The sequence below is a fragment of the Callionymus lyra genome, chromosome 15 (assembly GCF_982586985.1).
Source record: "Callionymus lyra chromosome 15, fCalLyr1.hap1.1, whole genome shotgun sequence".
Lineage (NCBI taxonomy): Eukaryota > Metazoa > Chordata > Actinopteri > Syngnathiformes > Callionymidae > Callionymus > Callionymus lyra.
Window position 1 is genome coordinate 16,349,391 of NC_141832.1, and position 18,191 is coordinate 16,367,581.

An 18,191-nucleotide genomic window follows, 5' to 3' on the forward strand; every position below is an offset into this window, starting at 1 on the left:
GAACCTTCAGCTGTCAGACTTTGGCCACCCTGAAAGTGCAGGGTTTTGTTAGCAAACTAACTCGGGAGTGTTCGCGTCGCCCCGACTCGCTTTTTAAAGTTGTGCATTCGGCGGCCGCTCGACCGTTGAAGACTCCATCCGCCGATCGAGGCCGCGGGGCTGCAGGCAGAGGCGACCATCTTGATTTTAATCGCTGCTAGTTTTTTTGCAAAAGCCTGAGCGGGTGTAGAGCAGCGTAGATGCAGGGAGGGAGGGAGTAACAAAAAAAAAAAAAAAAGGCAAAAGTCTTTGTGCTTCCCTTCCCCCCCCCCTACCCCCCCGCATCAAAGCAAAGGGGAAATGTCTCTCTCGAAAGGAGGTAAGGTTTTTTTTTGCTTTTTTGGGGGTAACTTTTTTGGGTCACAAAGCGTGCATTTTATTTTGTTGGAATATCTACATGTGTTTAGCTTTAGCTTAGCTTCTGTTTTGACAACCTCGCCAGGTGGGAAAAAGTGAAGAAGCTAAAGCCCAGCATGTCTTCTATCTCTTACATCTCCCGGACTACACATAGTTTTTAAAATATATATATATATAACCTTAAATTCCATTAAGGTTTCTCACAAACGGGTTTCACTCAAATTCGCGCTAAAATAAGTGTCGGGGGGTTTTAAGTGACGCACAAGTGGAATTACAGGTGCTTTTTTTATTTATTTATTTATTTTCGTCTCGTAAAACACGAGTTTTGATTTGTTCAATAGTTTTTTATGTTGCATTAATGCATGTTTGTCTGCTGTGGAATATTTGTTTTATTTTGAAGTCGCGTTCAGTCCGTGTTGTGTAATCACTTGTACAGTGTTATATGAAACACACACACACACACACACCTTGGAAAAATGACGCTTTTCTTTCCTCTGCGTCACACACACACGCAGAATGACAATGACGACGATGATGATGATGATGATGTCAATTTACATTACAAAGTTGATCGCCTTTGTTATACAATCATACTATGGTTACCAGGGTGGACACACACACACACACACACACACATACACACTCAGGCAATCAGAGCCTTTGGCCTACCATGGCATGTTTTGACTTGCAGCACCAGTGACTTGTGCCTTGTTGACACTTCTGCATGTGCAAGCTGATACTCGGGTTTCTACTGTGTGTGTGTGTGTGAGACTTCTGTGTCAAGTCGAAAGTATTCTTCTCCTTAAGTGGTCGAGGGTGGAGTGGACCAGGATTCACCCCGTATTGCCGAAAGGAGATTGGGGTTCTCCCCCGAAAAGCCGGCGTCGACGGGCTTTGGATAGATAGACGATCTGTGCAGTGAGTCACCGTCGTCTGAATGTTGGACCCAGTTGTGCGGTTCCGACTTCCTTGACGGTGACTCGCCGCACAGCTATTGACACTTTGATCTCACTCGCGCGATCCAGAAATTCTTGTTCACATGGCTTATGTATTAAAAGAATGCTGGATAGTTTCCACGGAACAACGCTTTTTTTTTCGACCCAAGGCGATATTAGGAATGATTGGCAAACCGCGGTCCAGGGGTGTGTACTGGCAAGAAAAGATATTTGTGGTGTGGTCTCGGGGACAGACCGCATGAATCTTGACCAGATCGTAACTGCTTTCATTTGTTTTGAAACCAAAATGAGTCCAAAACATCAGCTTATAAAGCTCCTGCTGTCGACCGTATCCTCTCGTCCTCAGTCCTCGCCGGTGTATTGCGGATGCACGGGTCTTAAGAAGTGCTTGCCATCTAGTGGCCGGAGGTTTAATTGTGACACAGAGATGAACAAACAGTTTTTTATTTATAGATGAATTGTATTTAGTCGACTGTATCCTCTCGTCCCCAGTCATCTTCGAGATCTCACAGGATTTAATTCTTCTGAATGATGGCTGCCATCTAGCGCCCAGAAGTCTGATTTTGACACAAGAGATAAACAAAGGGTTTATTTTGTAGATGAAATGTATTTAGTCGACTGTATCCTCTCGTCCCCAGTAATCGTCGGGCTCTTACGTGATTTCATTCTTCTGAATGATGGCTGCCATCTAGCGCCCAGAAGTTTAATTGCGACACAGAGATAAACGAACGCTGTATCCTCTTGTCCCCAGTCATCGTTGGGATCTCACAGAATTTCATTCTCCTGAATGATGGCTGCCATCTAGCGCCCAGAATTTTAATTGAACACAAAGATAATAAAAAAACGCTGTATCCTCTCGTCCCAAGTCATCGTCGGGATCTCACGGAATTTCATTCTTCTGAATGATGGCTGCCATCTAGCGCCCGGAAGTTTAATTGCGACACAGAGATAAACAAAGCTGTATCCTCTTGTCCCCAGTCATCGTTGGGATCACACGGAATTTAATTCTCCTGAATAATGGCTGCCGTCTTGCGTAATGCAGTTTAATTGCAACACAAAAATGAATATTGTAAATAGGAAATTGACTCATTTATTTTACACACACTTCATTGAACTAGAAACTATGAAAAAACAAAACGACAACAACACGTTGCTGTTGAATAGAATAGACTATTGTTAAAAAAAACATGGATTGATAGATTTATAATATTCTCTTCATCATAATTTCTACGGTTATTTGAAGCCTGTTCATAAATCACAATTGTTTATCTTGTGTTAAACACTGGCATCTTTATAGGTCACCAACATGACCCTTAATCTACTGTGATTGTAGCCAACGATTCCGGCGGCCATTTAATTTTATCTAATTAAATTCATATCAGCCTTTACTCCTCTTGTTCATATCTAGACGACTATTTTCTTTAGTAGTTTGAGTTACTCAATTACTGCTAAACTCACCCAAATTATTTAACGCGTAAATCCACATGGAATATTTGTGGTTTTATTTGGTTTTATCTTGGGTGTCAACTGATTGCCCGCCCACACATTCACGTGAATAAAACATAGCATACCCTGTACTAGTTAAGTCTGTTTACAAGGTACCTGAAAATTGTTGTATAACTAGTTGTGATACTGGTTTACTTCTCCACCCCTTGCAAAGGTGGGTCATAATTCCTTTCGCATAAGGTAATAATCCTGGATTTGCACCTGATGGAAGCTGCTGCACCCTCGAGTGTCAAACCTTTATTCAAACTTTACACCTAAGCAATACCTGCAGAATTATACACCTCACGCTTGCATTGAAATAGTTAAACTGTTCCCTTAAGCTAGTAACAATATTCTGGGTAATCGCTGTCGCAATCCTTCGGATTCAGAGAACTTGCACTTTTGTTAACATCCTTTGGTTTTTTTTTTGGTTTTTTTTACTTGTTTCCTCTTTCATTTTAATTCAAGAAAAGTAATACCATGAGTGCATTTTAATCCCGTGGCTACAAATGGATGTCAAATTAAGTTTTTTTTTAGAGAAGTATTTGCACAAATAAACCGTTTTTAATCATGTGTACATGACGACTATGTAGTTCCTGAAGTGACAGTTTCTATAAATAAAGAAGGGCATATTATTGTGCAGCTCCGCTGTGCCCTCGAGTGACTGGCGTTGTGGTCGGCTGTGCAAAGGAATGTACGTGCAGAGCGATGTAATGTATTATAAATAGTGGTGAACCTATTGATATAAGCTTTCAATAGATTTGTTGAAGGAAGTTCAACAATATAGACTTTAGACTTGACTATACAAGTCAGTAAAGTACAGCTGCTTCACAGTTGCAAGCAATTTACTCGCATGACTGTGTCCCTGTATGTTGCAGCAACTATGGTGAGTTAGTTCAGCACCGTTGTCTTGCAGCAAAACCGACTCACAATGATGATTTCAAAGTAAAAACGCATGCGTTATTAACGTAGCGATGATGTGTAATGTGTGGTTATAAGCTCACTTTTAGCTTTAGAATGAGGAATTTGTCAATTTCATTTCTGCAGTTTGGTTTTTGTTTGACTATATGAAGTGCGTATGCTAGTAATGACACGTGCATACATCCTTTTTTCTTGGGTAATTCACAATTTTTAGCGTCAAAATGTTCCAAGTCTTCGCCGGTATATCGCAGATGCATGGATTTCAACAATCTAGTGGTCGGAAGTTTATTTGCGAGATAAACAAACACTGTGATTATTTGCATGTTTTTTTTGTAGATAAGATTTTCTTCTTTAACTATATGAAGGGCCTATGCTAGTAAAGACACATGCATACATGCTTTTTCTTTGCTTATTTACATTTTTTAAAGTTAATCTTCCAAATTTAAATGAATGTACAAAAACAAAAAAAACATGGAGACCGTTGCTTATAGGGTTGTGTATTGTAACAAAGCTGCCGATACAATATGTATCACGATACATGGGCAACAATACGATATATTTCAATACTATAGGAACAAGTACTGTGCGAGTACTTGACTCTGGTGTTGCAGAATTTACAGACCACATGACTCTTGACGAAGTCGTAACTGTTTTCATTAGTTTAGAAACCGAAATATGTCCAAACATCAGTTTTAAAAGCTGCCGGACTCGATTGTATCCTCTCGTTCTCAGTCCTCGTCGGTTTATCGCAGATGCATTGGTTTCAACAACTGCTTGTCATCTAGTGGTCGGAAGTGTAATTGCGAGATAGAGATAAGCAAGCGCTGTGATTATTTGCATGTTTTTTTTTGTAGATAAGATTTTCTTTAACTATATGAAGTGACTATGCTAGTAAAGACACATGCATACATGCTTTTTCTTTGCCTATTTACAATTTTTAAAGTTAATCTTCCAAATTTTAGTTAATGTAAAAAAAACATGGAGACTGTTGCTTATAGTGGTGTGTATTGTAACAAATCTGCCGATACGTGTCACGATACAGGGACAACAATATGATATATTGCAATACTATAGGAACAAGTGTATATTTGTAGTATTGTGCTAGTACTCGACTCTGGTGTTGCAGAATTTACAGACCACATGACTCTTGACAAAGTCGTAACTGCTTTCATTTGTTTTGAAATAAGTCAAGCTGCTTGAGTCGACTGTATCCTCTAGTCCTCAGTCATCGCCCAGACCTCACTGGATTTTGTTGTTCCTTTAGCTGCTGAGCACGTATTGACTGCTGCCATCTAACAGCTTAGTTCAATTGTAACACAAAAAATGAGCAAACGTAGTGAATGTACATTAATTGAAAATAAAAGCTGTAATAATTGTATTTCACACACACTTTATTGAAACCGAAACATGTCCAAAAGTCGGCTATAAAAGCTGCCGCAGTCCACTGTATCCTCTCGTCCTCAGTCATCGGCGGGATCTCACAGATTTCAGTAACAAATGCTCGCTATCTAGAAAAAGTATAGAAATATGAATTTAAAGCGATATTTTTTCTAATATAATATTGATACAGTGCTGTCTAATATGTTTCTTTACTGTATCTGTATCGTGAAAGAAATATTGCAATATTGTAGTGTCGATATTTTTTTGCACCTCTACTATTTTAAGGTAAAATGCATCTTGTTTCATGTGAAAAAAAACATGCTGTCGACTGATGCTCACCGTCATGAGTCTACTACGACCACAAAGATGCGTAGATCACGACGGTTGTTTTCACGGGGGGGTTGTTGCATATTTCCCTCTCTATGAAGGCCGGGGTGTGCAGCTTTGGGCTGATGTCATGGTTCAATTGTGTCCTAAAAGGCACAATATCGAGGGGGCCACTGCCCTGCAGAGCCTCGGGTCGGCTACTAAGAGGGAGCTCTGGCGTGGAATGCGGCCCAGAGAAGTGACATCATATCTGCCTTTTGCTGTGTTTTTTGGAGCAGCTGTGAGTGACACCCCCCCCAGTCACGGGGTCACATTCAGGTGTGCGAATCAGGTTTGATTCGGGTCACTTGCTTCGTAGTCTATTTTTGACCCGTGTGAGTAAATCTCACTTCATTCTCCTCCTCCTACCACATGAGTCCAGCAGTGAAGTCCAGACATGTTTATTTTTAGCCCCCCCGGGCCCCAGTCTGATGGGGTTTTTTTTTTCTTTTTTTTTCTCAAACATAAATACATCCGTGTGGCTGCAAAATGTGTGATGCCGCCGCAAAATAAAAAAGGGGTTTACCGAGTTTCTACTTCCTCTTATGTGAGTCACCGAGCGTCGCCGTCGTCGCATTGTTTGTAAAGTGAATGCGACTTGAGTGGAAATATTAGGGCCGAGGGGGGACAGAAGGCGGCGTTTGGTTTGTGTGCAGTAGAAACGGGAAATAACCAGCTGGCACCGACCGGTTCTACCTCGCGTTACAGTCCGAGCGGATGCGTCCGTCACTCCCTCCCTCTCTCGCTCTCTTTCAGCTCCACGGTCGCGCTTTTAATTTGAAAAAAAAAAATGACAAGAGATACACTTTTTCCTGAAGGAGGTTGGGAGTTACTGTTTCAGCTTCTTTTTACGGGAACCAGTAAACCTGCCGGTGAGGTCATTGAACTCTGTTGCTTCCTACTGAAAAATGTGTAATGAATGATTGTAAATCGGTCGTGATGGCGTAATGTCACGCGATAAGGGATTGCGCAATAAAAAAAAAAAAACAGGGTATCCGCAAGATCATGTATTGTTCTGCATGCATACAGTTAAAAAATAAACTTTTAATATATTTATCAGGGTGATATCCAGGTATGAGATGGCTTTCTTAAATGTGTTAAAATGCTTTTATGTTTGTTTTTTTTAAAGGCCAACAAATCATCAAAATGGAAAACTGTCCTTGACAAGACTTTTTTTGTTTTGAAACAAAAATGTCAAGTCAAAACAAACAAAGCAAGGAATTCAATTTGGATGATGCTTGTTATTGAGATGTCTCTATGTTGACTAGTGTGTGTATTATAAAGAATGGGGGGGGGATATCACGATACAGGGTCAACAATACGATATAGTGTGATGCTGTAGTAACAAGAATGTATTTGTAGTATTGTCGAGTACTTGACTCTGGTGTTGCAGAATTTACAGACCACATGTCTCTTGACGAAGTAACTGCTTTCATTTGTTTAGAAACCAAAATAAGTCCATCATCTGCTTTAAAAGCTGATAGAGTACACTGTATCCTCTAGTCCTCAGCCATGGCTGGGTTCTTGCAGGATTTCTTTGTTTCCTCTAGCTTCGGAGGATGTAATGACTGCTGCCATCCAGTGGCAGTGACGTTAATTGCAACACAAACATATCCACAAACGCATTAGATACTTTCATATTCCTTTTTTAACTGCTTTCGTTCATATTAAAATTCCAGTAAAAAAAAATCAGCTTTAAAAGCTGCTGGAGTCAACTGTATCCTCTCGTCCTCGGTCATCGCCCGGATCTCACAGGATTTTATTGTTCCTTTAGCTGCTGAGCGATCTAAAATACTTAGTTCAATTGTAAATGAAAAAAGGAACAAATGTCTTGAATATACAGTATGTTAATTGAAAATAAAAGCTGTAATAATTGTATTGTACACACACTTTACTGAAATATAAACAAAAAATGAACAATGATAAAAATAAAGTATGATTTGAAAGCCCCCCACCCCAAAGAAAAGCAATTAAATTCCCCAAACGCCATTTAACAGGAGGTAATAAACGCTGGGCTTTCAAATTAAGAACATTGAATCGGTTGCGTCTTCCTTGTAATCCTTTACTATCACGGTCATACTATATACTGTTTAAATCCACGTTTGCTAATCCTTTAAAAAAAAAAAAAAAGATTAGTTAATTCATCTTTCTATATTCATTGATTGTTTAAAACAAATTTAGATTTCCAGCCAATTGAAAAATAAAAAATATAGCAGGTTAAAGATTTCGAATATACAAATTGATAATTAATACATAACATTTCAGCTGTGACTCTTATGTCAAAGATGACGTGGTACTTATCCCCAATCGATGACTGCCATAGATCTAGAGGATGTAGACCAATATCCCACAACGTATCACAACAATTCAATATACTTGTTGAGAAATTATGAATTGAATAATATATTTGTGACTTTGTGAATACATGTGTGAAGAATGCTGTTGAGATATAAAATAACTAGTAGCCAATTAAATAAGTTTCCCTTTTGGGTTTATATACTTGTAGATCTGACACTAAAGGAGTCAGTGCCTCACCTACAACCTCACTGTGTTTAATAATACGTAAAATACGTTATAGTTTTTATTAACACTACTGTGCAAGTGGGAGTTCTGATACATGAACAATTCTGCTCCTCAGAAGCTTATGAATGAGTTGTAGAACTCCTGCCCACACACTGTACAACATCGTGGTTTGCTAGAAGACATGAGAACCGAGAAAAAGTCCTGACAGGAAGTAGATTCTTTGATTGCTTGAGTCATGATCACGCTCTCGTGTGTGTGTGTGTGTGTGTGTGTGTGTGTGTGTGTGTGTGTGTGTGTGTGTCTGAGTCATTTTGGCTTCACCTTCGCTCTGTAGCTCAGTGTAACTCACCTTAATCACCACTTAGATAACATTCAAGTCTGTCATCCATGTGTCACTTGATACTGGCTGAGGAGGAAGGTCCATATTTTCTCTAGGTAGAGATCTATCTAGTTGTTTATTTATTTTATTTTTTGCTGTTTATTTAAGATGAATCATTGAGGGAACTTTTTTTTTTAAAAAAAGGGAACTTTCTTTAGTACATTTTATATAGGTAGAGAAAAATCTGTCACAACACACAATTACAATTTTACTTTTAATTTTCTACTTTTAACTTAGATTGAATTCATGGGATTAAATTTTCTTTTTTCCTAGTTTTTATTTTTACTTTTACCATTAATTTAAAAAGCTTTCTTATAAGAGAATGAAAACTTTGCATTAATCAAAGGTAGAGAAAATGCATCTTTTTTTCTTTTTTTTTTAAATAAATTGTGGGGGAAAAAAAGTTTATAAAAAAAAATCTACTTTTTAAGATTTTCTTTTCTTGTCATTTTCAAACGTGTCAAACTAAATAAACAATACCCGTTACTGAGAAAACCAGACAAAATAATGAAATGAATATGAAACGATAAACAAATATATGCATATTATATGTAACAAAAACAGAAATAAAGAGACTGAAAAACAATCCAAAAATTGATTTAATCTATATTATTTTTAGTTTGGCTGTCGATTTAAAAATAAATAAATAAATAAAATAAAAATCCTTGAAGATTCCTCATTAGTAATTTTATATATATATATATATATATATATATATATTATATATTATACGAATGTTTAATATTCAAAATCATGTTTAATTGTTTCCTTTTCATTAATATAACCTTTGGAAATTGTATGTTTTCAGGGTTTTTTGGAGGAGGGGCTTTTTTTTATCAAAAACAAAATCAAAAAAATCTTTCTTGTCTCTTGCTCTGCAGGGAAGAAGAAGAATCCTGGGCTGAAGCTGGCCAAAGAAGTGTTTGCACAGAACCCACCAGCAGTAGCAGCGTAAGTCTCCTTTTATTCAAGCCTTTAAAAGTCAATAATGTTTGATTATGATGTACTTGAATGAGATGTTTGTTTATCAGAAGAAACTGAGGCTTTGATTTGTTCGCAGTTCAGTTGCGAATGTGAAAGCAAATATCAATATGATTGATCATTAAGCTCACCGGGTGTCGTGACTTCTCTCTCGTCTAATCCTTCTGTTGATTTGGCAGTGGTTTGAGAAAGTTATTAAAGTAATTTGACAAGTAAGATTGTTTGAATTCCTCAGACAGTACATGAACATCCAGCCTCACGTTACCTTGAAGACAGTCGAGAAATACCAAAAGTGAAAGACTGCTGGTCGCTCCTGTTTTACTATTGTTGATTTACATTTTAATTCTCTAAATCAAGTTTTTAAAGTGGTCTATTGTAGTTGTAATGTGTACAAATATTTTCAGAATTCAGGATCATTTATATATTCCATTTTTTATTTATTTAAGTCATTAAAAAAATACAATTTCATTAAAAAAGTCTAGTTAACGTTCCAAAAATGTACATGCCCAATAATATAAATAAAAAATGGAAATACAACTTTTAAAAAAATGAATTAAACCCTACCGTCTTACTAGACAATGTGATTTAAAGCACCAACATGTAAGATTGAAAGCGTTGTTAATAATCGTATCTTCCTGGTCACTTGAAAAAGTCTCTCGGTGAAGAGTATTGTTCAGATATTTGCTTCAGAATTCAAGTTCCATATTAAGCTAGTCTTTACAGAAACGACATTTCAGTAGTCGATACCGATACTAGGTAATCTTAGCGATAGTTTTTGATACCATGGTTAAAGAAAAGAAGCCTTTACTTTGAAGTACAGAAATGTGTTGAATAAATAAAATCAACAATTGATAATTTCATATTCAAACCACAATATTCAACAAATAATCTGTCTTGTTAATGTGTTAATAAATGAGACAACTTTTATACATTCTAACTGTGGTTATTATACATATAATATTATACATTGAAACAGCGACCTTTTAACTATAAAAATAGCTCGTTTTTTTTTTCCTTTTCCAAATACGTTTTTGACTGTTGGCCTCTCTTGCTTCTGGTTATTGTCATTTCAACTGATACTGTTACTGTGATGGAAAAGTTGTATTGAAAATAACAGCAACACTCAGAAAGCATCCAATAATATCAAATAACTTTATCTCCACATTAAATAAACGTTCTGTATTGAAGTGTTTCTCTCGCTATAATACAGAACGTTTTTTGTTGTTAGTTTAACTTGTGTATTCTGTACTTACGAGCAGTGATGGTTTCATGAAACAGTGTCATTACTTTCAGAGTCCACTAGATGGCGGTCTCTGCACTATTTTCCTTTGTTTGGAACAACTGTTCTAAACATATATTTTTTAAACTAATGGCGCCACCTACTGACCTATGAACAACATGACGCTGTTTCATGAAACTTCATTAACCACTCACGGTACAGTGAAGCTGGTATCATTGTATTTTTGCGTGCTGGTAACAAAATATTGACAGAGGAAAAAAAGGTTAAAATTTTACCTGGTGCCGCTTTAAAGTCTCAGGGGTTTTTATGACAGTTTTTATTATTTAATTTCTGTTTATATATAGATTTTTTTAATGTAGTGTCTTGAGAAACCTTTAGTTTTTGCCAAATAACAAACAGGAAATGCCATTCTTTTAAACAAAAGCTACTTTTCTAGGTCATGGGATGGATCGTTTTTCACGGAAGACGACCAGTTGAAATGTAAAACTCGCATCGAAACAAAAGATCTGTCACATCTGAGCGTTCGGTCCTCAAAATACAAGCAAACAAGACAATACAAGCTCCAGTTTTTCGACACGTTTTGTCTCTGAAAAAAGCCGCCGCTTGACTCTTTGATAACCGTGGTTCTGTCCCGCAGGCCCCCGCGAGACCTCGACTCCAAAGCCTGCGTGACGATCGGAGATCAGGTGAGTTTCAAAAGGTCTCAGGTTTTTCGTCGTCGCGTCAACATGCCGGTTCCTCTCTCCTAGAACTTCGTGGTGAAGGCAGATGACTTGGAACAGATCGCAGAACTGGGCAGGGGGGCGTACGGGGTCGTGGACAAGATGAGACACGTGCCCAGCGGCGTCATCATGGCCGTGAAGGTAGGAGAAGACATCTCTGGATCGAGTTCATCCAAAGAGTGACGAGTGATCATTACGTTCCTTTCCAGAGGATCCGCGCGACCGTCAACACACTGGAGCAGAAGCGACTCCTGATGGACCTGGACATCTCCATGAGGACGGTGGACTGCTTCTTCACCGTCACCTTCTACGGCGCCCTCTTCAGAGAGGTTCGAGTCGACGCGTCCAGTATGAAACGCCGGAGGACTGACGGCTCATTATTTCCGTTTTGTTTTAAGGGAGACGTCTGGATCTGCATGGAGCTGATGGACACCTCCCTGGACAAGTTCTACAAGAATGTCATCGAGAAGGGAAAGACCATCCCAGAGGACATCCTGGGCAAGATCAACGTAGCAGTAAGTTCCAGGGCTGTGTCCCAAATCCTACTTTCCCAATGTGCAAAGGTTATTCTGTCTCAGATCAAACACTGAAGCTACACACTTACAGGAAATGACTCGACGGCTTCTTCTTCTACTGCTTTTAAAAGCGTTTGTAACCGGAAGTTTGAACTCTATCGACGACACTTGACAGCACTTTAATCAATTGAAACATGTTATTAAGTTGTGTTTCATTTTGTTATCATTGTTATGTTGTTTTGTGGTAATATTAGTGTTTTCTCAAGACATTTACGCCGGTATATTCTCCGAAGACGCCTCGTAGCTTCAGTTTAGCGTCATCGACATCACTAAGATGGCGGCCGTTAAGTGTGGATCGATGGACACTTGGCGTTTCTGGCCGTTTGAGTGCTCATTGTGCACTACATTTCCGCACACTTGGGACTCAGTTGTGCACTCAAAATACTAATTGTAAGTGCAGAACTACGCAATTTGGGACACAGCCCTGATTGCTAATGCTAGCGCTAATGCTAACAATTAAAACTAAACCAATCATCTTGGTCAGTAGTTCATGAAAGTTATCAGTGCCGTGAAAATATTCAATCGTTTACTTTAACATTTCAGATGTCATGACTTTGATTTTCTTTTTGTAATGGAATGTATATTTATTAATTTAATTTAATATCAAAAGGTTGAATCTATTTTTATTAAATCATTAAATTAATTTTCAATAGAATTAGATGTTTTTAATACTTTCAAATGAAAATAATTTAATAAATAGCCCTTTTTTCAATTCAGTAATAGAATGTTTGTATATTAATGCTAACTTAATATTTTAAATGTATATTTTCTAAATTCAATATTTTAATTAATTTAATATAAAAAACCGTGGTATAATAGTTACAACTTGGATGCATTTTTGTAGACTTAGACTTTTATAATACCAAAATACATTTTCTAAACCTAATATGTTTTCATTTGTAACCTTTTTAAATTCAACATTATAATGTAGGCTGCTAACATGAATGAATAAAGTTTTGTATTATTGCTAAAATAATTTACGTTTTAAGTACATTTGATAAATTCAATTCATAATGAAATATAAAAATGTTCTTATAATATTTCATTTTTATATTGAATTTAAAAATGCTACGAATAAAAAATCTTGTTGTTGTAAAATAAAAACAGGAAATGTAATTATTGGAATTGGAAATCATGTGCATTTTAAGTCAAAATCAACCTTTCAAAGTACAAATAATTGAATATAATTATCACATCTGTCAAGATTGAAGGTATTCAATTCAATTATTCTAAAAACAATTCTTAATAAAACAACATTTCAATTAAAAAATGTTTTAAAAAAAAATCAAAGTTCAATATGAACTGAAAGTTTCTTAAGTGTAACTGAACAGTGACATCTAGTGGTGAACAAGTAGACGCTCAGTCTACAGCTTTAGCGGTTTTTCTGTTTGCTCCTGATCATGATCCGAACACTTTCCTGTCCCCACAGATCGTCAAGGCATTAGAGCACCTGCACAGAAACCTGTCCGTCATCCACAGAGGTGAGTTGTCTCTGGATCTGTCTCGCTGTCATCACGTCGTGCATAAACCCTCCTTCGTGTCCAGATGTGAAGCCCTCCAACGTTCTGATCAACACTAAGGGTCAAGTGAAAATGTGCGACTTCGGCATCAGCGGCCACCTGGTGGACTCCGTCGCCAAGACCATGGACGCGGGCTGCAAACCTTACATGGCGGTGAGTGTTCATAGATCGTTTTAAACTTGATTTTCTAGTCGCTAAGTTTTTTTGCTCGTGTCCAGCCTGAGCGGATCAACCCGGACCTCAGTCAAAAGGGCTACAGCGTAAAGTCAGACATCTGGAGTCTTGGAATCACGATGGTGAGGATCCCGGGTGACCTTTGACATCTTGTCAGAAACCGACAGGTTAAGATGCGTTTCCCCTCCTCGTCCTCTAGATCGAGCTGGCCATTCTGAAGTTCCCCTACGACTCCTGGGGGACCCCCTTCCAGCAGCTCAAACAGGTGGTGGACGAGCCGTCCCCTCAGCTGCCCGCGGACCGCTTCTCGCCGGAATTTGTAGACTTCATCTCCCAGTGGTAAGACGGGCAGACGTGGGATGTGGTGGGAATTCTGGTAATAAACACAAACCATTTTGGAAGTTTTCTATTGGAGATCTACATTTTTGTTGTTATAGTTCAATCTACTTCTCACAATACTTAAATAATTAACCTCTGAAGGTTTGCAATTCGTGTTACTATGGATTCTGGGATCCATCCAATGATCTTGGTTTTAACATTGACATTAACAACTAGATGGCAGAACAAACTATATTACAGACAAATGCTCAATGTTTTAGAGAAAAAGACATGGATTTTAGACACGAATACAGCATAAGAAGAGACTTCTACATGAAAAAACCTATTATACCTAAAATAATATTGTATAATAAATAATAATAATTAATTAAATCCTCGGGCTATTTGATTTTTTGACTCATTCAAGAAAGATCTTAAGACGTTTTTATTTGTTCAGGCTTTTCCTTGATTTTCTGTGACTCCTGTGTTGTTCTCAGTATTATCTTTACCTTTAAAGTACTATTTGAATATTGTTTTGATTGTTTAAGCGCTTTGTGACCCTGGTCTGGAAAAGCGCTATATAAATAAAAATGACTTACTTACTTACTTACAATTGTGAGTTTGGGGGCAGGAGTGGAGCGAAAGTATCATGATGTTGTGTTCTATGTTAGTCTTTGTATCCTTTGTCTTTGATCTATGTTCTTTATCTTTAGACTTAGATTGTATCATCTTGTTCTTTCTCTTTATTTCTCTATGTTCTTGTTCTTATTTTTATTTTTTATTAATAATTACTGTATTGCTGTGTCTAATTGGAAAAAAACAATTTCCCGAAGGAGACCTCCTGAGGGATCAATAAAGTTCTACCTAACCTAAACATAATGCTGTATAGTATAATATTAATATTTCATGTCCAGATCATGAATATTTTTTAGTAAAATTCCATTTTATTTTTGAAAATTATCTATTTATATGCCATTTTTTGGTAATCTCTCACATTTTTATTTTTATTTACTGTATTTTATTTTAACAATCTCTTACAATTACCCGAAGGAGACCTCTTGAGGGATCAATACAGTTTTACCTTACCTTATTTCATTTGTATTTTTCTAATTTTTATGTTCTGTGATCCCACCAGAATAAATTCTTGTGTCAAGGGTAATAATAGTTTTCTGATCCTCATTCTGTCTTTGTAATTTTTTCTATTAAAAAACACCAACTTTAATTATTAGTAAAATGTAAAATATCACATTTGACTTTTTAAATGAAGGAAACATGGATTTTTCATTTTATACAGGTTAGGATTGAACTAGTAACAGAGAATAAAATTGGCAATAAAATGGATCTTTATGAACATAATTTTAATTTTAATTAATATATATGAATACGTTAACTAATTCTAGTTGAATCTTTTTCTTTAAAAACCCTCAGTAGAGTAATTCTCTTCTTTCCTTGTCTCCATCAGTATCTTTGAGGGCTTTAATTTAAATATTACAGTATATTGTACATGCAATTCCGATTTAAAAATTCAATTTTTTAAAACAATGCGTTTCTATGTATGTAAGTAAGTACGTTTTATTTGTATAGCGCTTATGTGTTGTGTTTATAAAACGCACCAACGCGTTGACAATCACGTGACAAAATTCTGCAGTTTTAAAACTGTCCAGCAGAGGCCACCGTTCTCATATTGTCAAACCGAGAAAGATTGTTTTACTTTTCTTCATCGTTTTTACATTTGATTTAAAGCTATATTAATAATTACGTCTTCATTTCAGCTTAAGAAAGAAGCCAAACGAGAGACCGGCGTACACAGAATTAATGGTTCGTAGCTCTGTTTGTTTCCGTCTTAAATGAGAAGCGAAAAATAATAACTTTAATTTTTTTTTTTAATTTCCTGCCACAGCAACACCCGTTCTTCACCCAGCACGACTCCAAAGAGACGGACGTGGCCAGTTTCGTGACGGCCGTCTTGGATGACTGACTTGGTTCCCCGACCCTTCATAAGTAAAACCGACATCCCACCTTTTTTTTTTTTTTTTTTTTAATAAAAAGGAAAAAAAAAAAACAGATTTAAAAAATAAATAAATCAATAAACTCACTGGAATGACGACTCATGCACCCACAAACACTGAAGGGTGACCCCAAAGACTGACTTCAGCACTGGAGTGGGAGACCAATGGTCACATATAAGAAAAAAAGGAAAGAAAAATTAAAAAAAACCTGGAGCGCTCGTCCCTCCGACTTATCAACATGAACTGAAACCTTGTCCCCTTCAGAGCAGACGGAGCCTCTTCTTTCTCTCACGTGTATGAATTGATCTGCAAACAACCTTTTAAAAAACGTGTTTGTTGTTCCAGAATCTCTACTTGCATTAAGTTCTTCTTGTTATACAGAGTTTTTTGATACTGTATATCTTCGCCGGACTAGAGCCTTATTTTTGTCCTGGGGGGGGGGGGGGTCAAACCTGCTTCGGGATCGGGGGAAACCGGGGGGGTCAAAGGTCACGTACTTTTGAAAGGGAGGGCGAGCGGGAGATGATTCCCCCGGGTCAGGCGGCGCTGTAACACGACTTCCCGCATCATAATGGAAGTGTCCGTTCTGCTGTGCAAACTCCTGAATCACTGCATTTATTCATTTTATTTTACCGCTTGAGTCCAGATAGTCCTTCATACGTGGCACTTATGTTCTTTTTTTTTTTTTTGTATGTTGTTTCCTGCCTTACACACTTGTCAGTGAATAATTTATGTGTTGAAGATGTAAATACTATCTACTTTTTTTTTTTTTTCAATGTAACGCGGCACTGTCTGCTGGCGAGTGTTTGGTCGTCGCGGCGACTCTCTGAGACGCTCACGGGGCCGGCTTGACTATCCTCTGGACTGATGTACTATCAAGTTCCAGCGCTCAGGTTCCAGTGCCCTCCTTTAGAGCGCAGATTGCCCCATTTGTCTTTTTTCGCCATGTTGGGGTTTGTTTTTGTTTCTTTTCGAGTGCCCTCCCCCCTCCCTTCCTCCTCTCCCACCTCTCCCTCCATCAGGTCCTTGTGATCCCTCTCGTCAAGTGTTCACAGACTGTGAATATGTCAGAAGTCGACTGCCAACTTTATCAGAGACGATTCAAAAGAAAGAGATTTAAGTGATAAATAAGGGAAAAGCTCGTCGACGCTGCTGTTTTTTCCCCTTTGTTTAAACACGGTCTCTGGTCTGTCAAAGTGAGATTTCCTTTTTTTTTTCTTTTTGCGTTTTTACAACGAGAATGGAACACTTGCTCTACCTCTTATCTCCTTCACTCTATTCGCCACCTTTTTCATCAGGTGGAAACCGACAAACTTGAACTTTTGGAAAAGGCAAAAAAAAAAAAAATAAAGGCTTTATTGTTCAGTAAGTGCTGTTTTTTTTTTTAAATCTCATGATTGCATGGAAATGTGACAAAAGAATTGTTCTGTCGGTGAGTTTCTTGTTGGCGGCGATTAAACCTGACGAGGTCTCAACCTGCATTTTTTTGACTTCTCTGACTCGTTTACACGTTTAGAAAAGATATGTTTTGATTTCTGTGGGACTCCTCACATTGTTTAAGGGCTTTTGAACTTTAGAAAGTGAATAAATGTCAACAATAGTTGAATCCCCATCTTTACTTCTTACAAAAAAAACCTCATTATTCAGCTTAAATTTGTTTTGTTTTTTTGGTTTTAATTCTAGCTGCAAGAGTTGGAACATTATTGATCTAACTATTCATTTCATCAAGTTAATTACAACCAAAATAAAGATTTCAAAAACCACACCCTTCACTACTTCCTGCTATGGAGTGCAATCCCATTAAAAAGGGTTTAAAAAACATATAACTTCAGACACTAGTGGATCCCATGACCCATATAAAACTTCCTATATTTATTTATTTTCCTCCTATTGGTAATTATTATAGAATCAATAATTTGATTAAAAACCTCAATTATGATCCGTGATAGAATATATTAAGTTATTGTAGAAGTGTGTATCCAACTGATAGTAGGAGCTCACAGTTGCAAAAAAACTTGGTTACCCCAATTTATTTTAGCTTTAACTAAACAGGTGTATTTTCCACCAATGATTGCCATCATTTACTTTCCAAACGAACACAGATTATTATTTAGTAACTTCAATAGTTTTATTTAATAGTTTTAGTAACTACAATAGTTCTTAATAGAATGTAGCCAACTTGCGACTGTTTTCCTTAAGATGAAAATTCGTTTATAGTCGAGCTCCTTTTGAGAATCTATACATTT

The 18,191-nt window shown here is 37.3% G+C and overlaps 1 protein-coding gene across 1 annotated transcript; it reads left to right on the forward strand.

Annotated features, from left to right (window-relative positions):
• Positions 1-17,426, forward strand: LOC148065122 (dual specificity mitogen-activated protein kinase kinase 6-like). The gene is made up of 12 exons (XM_087809232.1): positions 1-358; positions 9,288-9,357; positions 11,265-11,313; positions 11,377-11,490; positions 11,559-11,678; positions 11,748-11,864; positions 13,354-13,405; positions 13,470-13,597; positions 13,663-13,740; positions 13,818-13,957; positions 15,709-15,754; positions 15,837-17,426. Exons 1-12 carry the CDS (start codon positions 340-342, stop codon positions 15,912-15,914), a joined length of 1,011 nt encoding a protein of 336 aa, XP_087665358.1. The 5' UTR covers positions 1-339; the 3' UTR covers positions 15,915-17,426.
• The last annotated feature ends 765 nt before the right edge of the window (positions 17,427-18,191 follow it).